The following is a 9,969-nucleotide window of genomic DNA, read 5'->3' on the forward strand; positions in this document are numbered from 1 at the left end:
TCGACGTATTCGATTGTGTAAATAGAGGCGTAAGTGAAAAGTATGAGGTAAATGAAGTAGGCATCTATGGAATCAGGGCTTACAATGTATATTTTTGTTCCATCTTGTTGAAACAGTTATCCAGTTTCCACTTTTGGGAGAACTAGCCGAGAGATAAAGATCGGATTACCTGACCAGTAATCACCGTATGACACTGATAAAAGAGGCGCGGTTTATCGTTAATTCCCGTGCTGACAACTGAAAAGACTAAATAATAATGCCTATATGCGTAATACTAATAAACTTAGTACTATCAGTATAACTGTTGTGTATCAGTCGTACACTTGCATATTCTAATTACTCGCTGTGAAGGTAATGGAATACGTCGAATACAACAAACGGTTTGAAACGACAAACCCGGCAGTAGATGTCAGCCAAGTACTAAACGATCTTACTCATTACAGACAATTATGCGCACCACTGTATTTTTCCATATGTTATTTTCGTTTATCGCACATTATTGTTGACGAAATTTTGAGCTATCCCATGCAAACAGTGTTAAAAAGACCAATGTATCGTGTATCGGTAGGCTAAACTATAATCTCTGAATTAAATATTACTAATACTCTCTGAACTCGCGGAATGTACGTTTGTATATCAGCGAACTTGAAAAATTTATTGTAATTTTATTTCCACTTACATTTCCCAATTTTTTGGACATTTTTATTCTTTGCTCGGAAAATATCTCTTCAACAATTCCCGATGATAAAATTTAAGAGGAAGGACAATTCAACGTAGTTATAGGCGTACGTATCAGTTTTTTATTTATGTCATGAATTGATAGAGCACAGTACTTGTGATGCAAATCTTACGACACATGTCAACATACTATAGTATTTCACGAACTATTGCTTCATTCGAAATAAAATGATGCGAGTATTTAATTAATCTTGAGTGCAGGCAGTACATATAACGACTCTCTCGTAATCTGCGAATAATAACGATCGTGTATTATTTGTTTATGGATATGTTTTTTCTCATGTTGTTTTTCATATTGTTTTTGCGCTGATATATTCGTTTTTATGCTAATTTTTGTATCGATGATTTGCAGTTGTTTGTCCAGTTTTTTATTTTTTTTTTATTTTCGTTTCGTAACTTAGTGTCAATGTACTGTCCGCAATCTTCTTTCTTGTATTCTGTAATTTATTCTTAAGTTACTAGACTTACATTTACTATTTTTTAATGAACCATCCTGTATATAATTACAATACATATGTCGTATTAGGAATAAATTTAGTTACGTCTATAAAAAATATCTACTATTTTTTTCAACTTCACATACAGTCAATGTATCATGTAATCGATTATATACGTTGCGATTTTATTCTTACAATTAGCCAAACGCTTGTGACAAGCATGTTTCATGTAATGCGGTTAAAGATGGTTTTATCAAGCATTCCTTAATCGATTCAATATAATTTATCGATAATATAATAATCGGAATATTTTCCGTTTCACGCATTCGCATCTGTCAGAAACCAAGTCACGCTAGTGAGCGTATAGAATGCTGTTTTACAAAAACTCGCTAATCCTGCGAACAGTGATTGTAATTAAATTTAGTAATTCAACGCTTATACAATGCTTACACGCAAATACAGTTATCTTAGGAATGCGTTGGAGAAAGGGAAAGGGAAACGTGTGTGAACTGCAATTATCAAGAGGCGTGGATCGGGGTGAATGCGAAACTGCGTTCAAATTGTCCAAATACAACGGACAACGGTCGGCTGGCAGTGTCGCAAAGACTCGTTACGTATCTATGTAAGTGCTCAGTCGTTAGTACGGCTCGAATCTGCGGTGCGGAGTGTCATTCGAGCGACTCTTCGTCTACTGTAGTTCGTTCGTTAATCCAACGTACTCGACGAAATTTGACATTCAGTTTACATTCCACTTCAACGTAACATTTCTCGATTGAGAGGTATGTATACACGAATTATGCACAATGCTAATCAGTGATAATTGGCTCCGAGGTTGATCGAACTCGTTGCCTTGCACGTTTTGCTGAAATAGTCGGATAAAAATTTAATCACACCAATAAGGATACATTGTTCTGTACGTCACTGAACGAAGGCGAAGGTACGAAATGTACTGCAAGGAGAGGAGTGGAACGATGCAGGGGAAGTTGATCGGTAATCGAGACTTGGAAGGACGGGTACTGGTCATTTACACCGGTGGAACTATCGGGATGACCAGAAATCAATTCGGATGTAGGTATAATTAAATGCATCTTGTATGTACAGTCCCAAATAATCGCACGATATTTTTCACACACGATTTTGCAATGCACTCTTCGTATTTGAGGAAACAGCTACTGCACGAACTGTAAAAATATACTAAACGACAATCTTCTCCAATACGGGGTATTCCCTATGATTATTTAAAGTAGCAAAATGGGTTAAGAAAATAAATATACTGTGTAGACATAGCAGAGATAGGCACGCGTGATTTTATGACCTAGAACCATCTAAACATTTTTATCCATTCGTCATGTTCTATATATTTATATGCCTTCTAGCAATCCTTCATTAATTTACTATACCAAATTAATTCTAAAGGAAAAATGAATAAGAATGTCTATCGCGGGTCGCTATAGCTGCCTCATACCCTTGAACTTTACCGTTCGCATATAAAATATAAAAATGTCAACTGAGATGTTTATCTTTACGATTGATACGTTAAACGTTTAGGACTCTTGAACGTGATGCATTACATAACGTTGCATATTATGTTCTTTCAGCACTGGTTCCGACTCATAACGCGATTGTCAAACTGTTGCGGAATTATCCTCAAATGCACGACGAAGAATACGCTTTCAAAAATTTTGGCGAAAACAGTCCGCTCGTTTTGCCGTGAGTTTCACTTGTCATCCAGTTCAGTTTTTCGTTATTTCGTATAATTTTTTAATTTCGGCTATTTCGGAAATAGGTTGACCTCGGAAAAACGGAGGGTGGTTTACGAGCTTCTTGAATACGACAATCTGATCGATTCCAGTAACGCGAGAACCGCTGACTGGATTTGTCTGGCTGAAGATATAAAGGTAGCACAAAATGATGGTATCCTCAATCATATCGCATAAAGTTTATGCTCCTCGTGTTTTCATACCGTAATTTTTCTCACTCGCTATCTCCTTTGATCTCCTTCAGAAATATTACACCGATTACGATGGCTTCGTAATTCTTCACGGAACGGACACGCTGAGTTACACAGCTTCCGCACTCTCCTTCATGTTGAATAACTTGGGGAAAACAGTGATCGTAACCGGTTCTCAAATATCGATATTCGAACCGCGAAGCGACGGTTTCGACAACTTTCTTACGTCCCTGTTGATCGCTGGTAACTACAACATCCCCGAGGTCTGTGTCTTCTTTGCGAATCAACTGATGCGCGGAAATCGGACCAGCAAAAGGACGGCCGATGCCTTCGAAGCCTTCCATTCACCGAATTACGTGCCTCTGGCCGTTGCAGGAATTACCATTGATGGTCGGTCGTCGACTTCGCTGCTTTCAATTTTGTTCAACGAATATCTGACTACATTTCATTCACCTCTCGTATTAATTTCAGTTGATTACCGAGCGATATTCCGTCCCCATAAAATTGAAAAATTCAGCGTCGAAACAGAACTCTGCGAGGATGTAACGATGTTACGGCTGTTTCCTGGCATCACCAGAGCAATGATAACCGCCGCGACGTATCCTCCGACTAAGGGGATGGTCCTTCAGTCCTACGGGGCAGGAAACATGCCTACAAACCGACAGGACATACTCGAAGAATTTCGCAAGGCTGTCAAGCGGGGCGTAATGATAGTAAACATAACTCAATGCTCCCAGGGAACGGTGAGCGCAATTTACGAAACTGGAAGGACGCTTCAAGATGTCGGTGAGTACAAGGCCAAGTGTCAAATTTTCTTATTCGAATGTTGACCTTAAAAATGCAATTCAATCAAGGTGTCCTGTCTGGATCTGACATGACCCCGGAAGCCGCGTACACGAAACTAGCATACGTTTTGTCAAAGTCCGAATGGGACATGCAGAAGAAACGTGAAATTATGCTAACCAGTATACGAGGCGAGCTGACCACCGAACGACCTTTCAATCCTAAATCCAATCAGCTGTTGGATGCCGTTGCCAGGAATCTCAACATCACTTCGCAGGGCGATATAATCCGATTGAGGAATACTCTTTTTCCTGGAATGGTCGCTGCTGCGATATTGGATAAGGATGTTGAAAAATTGAAGGCGATAAAAGAATACGTGAGTATATAGTAGATACGATATTTGTGACAATTCGTGAACAAGGCATATTTATTGTACGGTAATATTATATCGCAAAACACGATACTGCATGTCACAGGGATCTGATTTCTGCGAAACGAACGCCGACTTTCGGACTCCCCTTCATATCGCAGCTTCCGAGGGATGTTTGAAGGTGGTACGCTATCTGCTAGAAAACGGTGCCAGCGTTCATTTGCGAGACAGATTTGACCGCACTCCTCTCATCGATGCGATCGAAAACGACCACCATGAGGTACGTAATCTGTATATGATTTTCCGTTAGTGTTGTTAACCAATTTATTCCAATCTATGAAACCGTTATCTGCATATTCTGTCAGAAAATGCAGAGATGATTTCGAAAATAGATCCTCAATAAACTCGGGGTATTTTCTCTGCACCCGGTTGCAAAAAGATAATTAGTTAATGAAATATTACAGCTGGAAATTCGCGGAGAGTTTTTAGAGTTTGTTGCAACTTTTTTAATTTTTCTGTACTGCAGGTGATTAAATTACTGGTCGAGTGTGGAGCACATATTTCTGGTTGTGACCATTTGATCGGCGAGCAACTCTGCCTGGCCGCGGCAGTCGGAAATGTGGACAGACTGATGTCGTACTACTACGCTGGTGTTGATCTGTCGGTAAGAGACGTTTCCGAAAGAACTGCGCTGCATTTCGGAGCTCTGCACGACCAAGGAGAAGTGGTGCAATTTCTGCTTGACCGTGGAGCCGATCCGGATGCTGTCGACATGCTCGGGCACACCCCTAGACAACTAGCAGAATTAGCGTTTGCAAATATAGCTCAGAAATTACTGCAGCCAATTAGTCTAAGTCGATAGATATAAGAGAGATAACATGATATTAATGGATTAAGTATGAACGTGTGACATGAGATACAATAAAATTCTTAACTACACACCAAGAATTTGATTCTGATTTTTCTACAAAACGAATAATCTCTAGAAGCTGTTGTGTTTGGAAGAACGTTGCTAAGTAATTGAGTTCCGATGATAGCTGGACAGTGTAGCGTACAGCATATCTACATAAACTAAATTTGAAACAAAGATGGAGTTCGAAAAGGAGAATCAACACACAAATCGTCTTTACATTTTTGTCGAAAATTTTCGCGATTTTGAAAAGTGCTGGAATAAATTCTTTGATGCACTATTCCGACGTAATTTTGCGAGAGAAATCGATTGGGCACAGTCCCAATACGCTGCGAGCAACGGATCAAGAGTTACAGGCAAAAAACCGGAACCCGTGTTTTTCACATTTTTCAGCTGGTCATCTTTTCGTCGTCATTTCTCTCCTGTTGGTCCCACGCTCTTTTCGCTGCGTTTTCTGAGTTCCTGGGGGTCCAATTGGTCGGGAGAGGGTCATACAAATCAATTCTGAGATGGAAAATTTTTCGGTCAAAAAAAAAGGAAGGTTAACCCCTTTGTATTTTTGGCGAAAATTTTCGCGATTTTCAAAAGTGCTGGAATAAATTCTTTGATGCACTATTCCGACGTAATTTTGCGAGAGAAATCGATTGGGCACAGTCCCAATACGCTGCGAGCAACGGATCAAGAGTTACAGGCAAAAAACCAGAACCCGTGTTTTTCACATTTTTCAGCTGGTCATCTTTTCGTCGTCATTTCTCTCCTGTTGGTCCCACGCTCTTTTCGCTGCGTTTTCTGAGTTCCTGGGGGTCCAATTGGTCGGGAGAGGGTCATACAAATCAATTCTGAGATGGAAAATTTTTCGGTCAAAAAAAAAGGAAGGTTAACCCCTTTGTATTTTTGGCGAAAATTTTCGCGATTTTCAAAAGTGCTGGAATAAATTCTTTGATGCACTATTCCGACGTAATTTTGCGAGAGAAATCGATTGGGCGCAGTCCCAAAACGCTGCGAGCAACGGATCAAGAGTTACAGGCAAAAAACCAGAACCCGTGTTTTTCACATTTTTCAGCTGGTCATCTTTTCGTCGTCATTTCTCTCCTGTTGGTCCCACGCTCTTTTCGCTGCGTTTTCTGAGTTCCTGGCGGTCCAATTGGTCGGGAGAGGGTCATACAAATCAATTCTGAGATGGAAAATTTTTCGGTCAAAAAAAAAGGAAGGTTAACCCCTTTGTATTTTTGGCGAAAATTTTCGCGATTTTCAAAAGTGCTGGAATAAATTCTTTGATGCACTATTCCGACGTAATTTTGCGAGAGAAATCGATTGGGCACAGTCCCAAAACGCTGCGAGCAACGGATCAAGAGTTACAGGCAAAAAACCAGAACCCGTGTTTTTCACATTTTTCAGCTGGTCATCTTTTCGTCGTCATTTCTCTCCTGTTGGTCCCACGCTCTTTTCGCTGCGTTTTCTGAGTTCCTGGCGGTCCAATTGGTCGGGAGAGGGTCATACAAATCAATTCTGAGATGGAAAATTTTTCGGTCAAAAAAAAAGGAAGGTTAACCCCTTTGTATTTTTGGCCAAAATTTTCGCGATTTTCAAAAGTGCTGGAATAAATTCTTTGATGCACTATTCCGACGTAATTTTGCGAGAGAAATCGATTGGGCGCAGTCCCAATACGCTGCGAGCAACGGATCAAGAGTTACAGGCAAAAAACCAGAACCCGTGTTTTTCACATTTTTCAGCTGGTCATCTTTTCGTCGTCATTTCTCTCCTGTTGGTCCCACGCTCTTTTCGCTGCGTTTTCTGAGTTCCTGGGGGTCCAAATGGTCGGGAAAGGGTCATACAAATCAATTCTGAGATGGAAAATTTTTCGGTCAAAAAAAAAGGAAGGTTAACCCCTTTGTATTTTTGGCGAAAATTTTCGCGATTTTCAAAAGTGCTGAAATAAATTCTTTGATGCACTATTCCGACGTAATTTTGCAAGAGAAATCGATTGGGCACAGTCCCAATACGCTGCGAGCAACGGATCAAGAGTTACAGGCAAAAAACCAGAACCCGTGTTTTTCACATTTTTCAGCTGGTCATCTTTTCGTCGTCATTTCTCTCCTGTTGGTCCCACGCTCTTCTCGCTGCGTTTCCTGAGTTCCTGGGGGTCCAATTGGTCGGGAGAGGGTCATACAAATCAATTCTGAGATGGAAAATTTTTCGGTCAAAAAAAAAGGAAGGTTAACCCCTTTGTATTTTTGGCGAAAATTTTCGCGATTTTCAAAAGTGCTGGAATAAATTCTTTGATGCACTATTCCGACGTAATTTTGCGAGAGAAATCGATTGGGCACAGTCCCAATACGCTGCGAGCAACGGATCAAGAGTTACAGGCAAAAAACCAGAACCCGTGTTTTTCACATTTTTCAGCTGGTCATCTTTTCGTCGTCATTTCTCTCCTGTTGGTCCCACGCTCTTTTCGCTGCGTTTTCTGAGTTCCTGGGGGTCCAAATGGTCGGGAGAGGGTCATACAAATCAATTCTGAGATGGAAAATTTTTCGGTCAAAAAAAAAGGAAGGTTAACCCCTTTGTATTTTTGGCGAAAATTTTCGCGATTTTCAAAAGTGCTGGAATAAATTCTTTGATGCACTATTCCGACGTAATTTTGCGAGAGAAATCGATTGGGCACAGTCCCAATACGCTGCGAGCAACGGATCAAGAGTTACAGGCAAAAAACCAGAACCCGTGTTTTTCACATTTTTCAGCTGGTCATCTTTTCGTCGTCATTTCTCTCCTGTTGGTCCCACGCTCTTCTCGCTGCGTTTCCTGAGTTCCTGGGGGTCCAATTGGTCGGGAGAGGGTCATACAAATCAATTCTGAGATGGAAAATTTTTCGGTCAAAAAAAAAGGAAGGTTAACCCCTTTGTATTTTTTGCGAAAATTTTCGCGATTTTGAAAAGTGCTGGAATAAATTCATTGATGCACTATTCCGACGTAATTTTGCGGGAGAAATCGATTGGGCGCAGTCCCAATGCGCTGCGAGCAACGGATCAAGAGTTACAGGCAAAAAACCAGAACCCGTGTTTTTCACATTTTTCAGCTGGTCATCTTTTCGTCGTCATTTCTCTCCTGTTGGTCCCACGCTCTTTTCGCTGCGTTTTCTGAGTTCCTGGGGGTCCAAATGGTCGGGAGAGAGTCATACAAATCAATTCTGAGATGGAAAATTTTTCGGTCAAAAAAAAAGGAAGGTTAACCCCTTTGTATTTTTGGCGAAAATTTTCGCGATTTTCAAAAGTGCTGGAATAAATTCTTTGATGCACTATTCCGACGTAATTTTGCGAGAGAAATCGATTGGGCACAGTCCCAATACGCTGCGAGCAACGGATCAAGAGTTACAGGCAAAAAACCAGAACCCGTGTTTTTCACATTTTTCAGCTGGTCATCTTTTCGTCGTCATTTCTCTCCTGTTGGTCCCACGCTCTTCTCGCTGCGTTTCCTGAGTTCCTGGGGGTCCAATTGGTCGGGAGAGGGTCATACAAATCAATTCTGAGATGGAAAATTTTTCGGTCAAAAAAAAAGGAAGGTTAACCCCTTTGTATTTTTGGCGAAAATTTTCGCGATTTTCAAAAGTGCTGGAATAAATTCTTTGATGCACTATTCCGACGTAATTTTGCGAGAGAAATCGATTGGGCACAGTCCCAATACGCTGCGAGCAACGGATCAAGAGTTACAGGCAAAAAACCAGAACCCGTGTTTTTCACATTTTTCAGCTGGTCATCTTTTCGTCGTCATTTCTCTCCTGTTGGTCCCACGCTCTTTTCGCTGCGTTTTCTGAGTTCCTGGGGGTCCAAATGGTCGGGAGAGGGTCATACAAATCAATTCTGAGATGGAAAATTTTTCGGTCAAAAAAAAAGGAAGGTTAACCCCTTTGTATTTTTGGCGAAAATTTTCGCGATTTTCAAAAGTGCTGGAATAAATTCTTTGATGCACTATTCCGACGTAATTTTGCGAGAGAAATCGATTGGGCACAGTCCCAATACGCTGCGAGCAACGGATCAAGAGTTACAGGCAAAAAACCAGAACCCGTGTTTTTCACATTTTTCAGCTGGTCATCTTTTCGTCGTCATTTCTCTCCTGTTGGTCCCACGCTCTTCTCGCTGCGTTTCCTGAGTTCCTGGGGGTCCAATTGGTCGGGAGAGGGTCATACAAATCAATTCTGAGATGGAAAATTTTTCGGTCAAAAAAAAAGGAAGGTTAACCCCTTTGTATTTTTTGCGAAAATTTTCGCGATTTTGAAAAGTGCTGGAATAAATTCATTGATGCACTATTCCGACGTAATTTTGCGGGAGAAATCGATTGGGCGCAGTCCCAATGCGCTGCGAGCAACGGATCAAGAGTTACAGGCAAAAAACCAGAACCCGTGTTTTTCACATTTTTCAGCTGGTCATCTTTTCGTCGTCATTTCTCTCCTGTTGGTCCCACGCTCTTTTCGCTGCGTTTTCTGAGTTCCTGGGGGTCCAAATGGTCGGGAGAGAGTCATACAAATCAATTCTGAGATGGAAAATTTTTCGGTCAAAAAAAAAGGAAGGTTAACCCCTTTGTATTTTTGGCGAAAATTTTCGCGATTTTCAAAAGTGCTGGAATAAATTCTTTGATGCACTATTCCGACGTAATTTTGCGAGAGAAATCGATTGGGCACAGTCCCAATACGCTGCGAGCAACGGATCAAGAGTTACAGGCAAAAAACCGGAACCCGTGTTTTTCACATTTTTCAGCTGGTCATCTTTTCGTCGTCATTTCTCTCCTG

At 41.0% G+C, this 9,969-nt stretch overlaps 1 protein-coding gene across 3 annotated transcripts; it reads left to right on the top strand.

The window, feature by feature from the left end:
• The first annotated feature begins 1,802 nt into the window (after positions 1-1,802).
• Positions 1,803-5,227, top strand: LOC107222166 (L-asparaginase). 3 transcript variants are annotated; one of them, XM_015661415.2, is made up of 9 exons: positions 1,803-1,954; positions 2,076-2,243; positions 2,774-2,885; positions 2,962-3,073; positions 3,180-3,516; positions 3,598-3,912; positions 3,981-4,285; positions 4,386-4,559; positions 4,806-5,227. In XM_015661415.2, exons 2-9 carry the CDS (start codon positions 2,120-2,122, stop codon positions 5,139-5,141), a joined length of 1,815 nt encoding a protein of 604 aa, XP_015516901.2. In that variant the 5' UTR covers positions 1,803-1,954; positions 2,076-2,119; the 3' UTR covers positions 5,142-5,227. The 3 variants fall into 3 exon arrangements, with proteins under 3 accessions (XP_015516901.2, XP_015516902.2, XP_046596943.1); XM_015661416.2 differs by having other exon boundaries at positions 2,107-2,243; XM_046740987.1 differs by lacking the exon at positions 1,803-1,954 and having other exon boundaries at positions 2,111-2,247.
• The last annotated feature ends 4,742 nt before the right edge of the window (positions 5,228-9,969 follow it).

This window comes from Neodiprion lecontei, chromosome 5, assembly GCF_021901455.1.
Source record: "Neodiprion lecontei isolate iyNeoLeco1 chromosome 5, iyNeoLeco1.1, whole genome shotgun sequence".
In the NCBI taxonomy this organism is placed as follows: domain Eukaryota; kingdom Metazoa; phylum Arthropoda; class Insecta; order Hymenoptera; family Diprionidae; genus Neodiprion; species Neodiprion lecontei.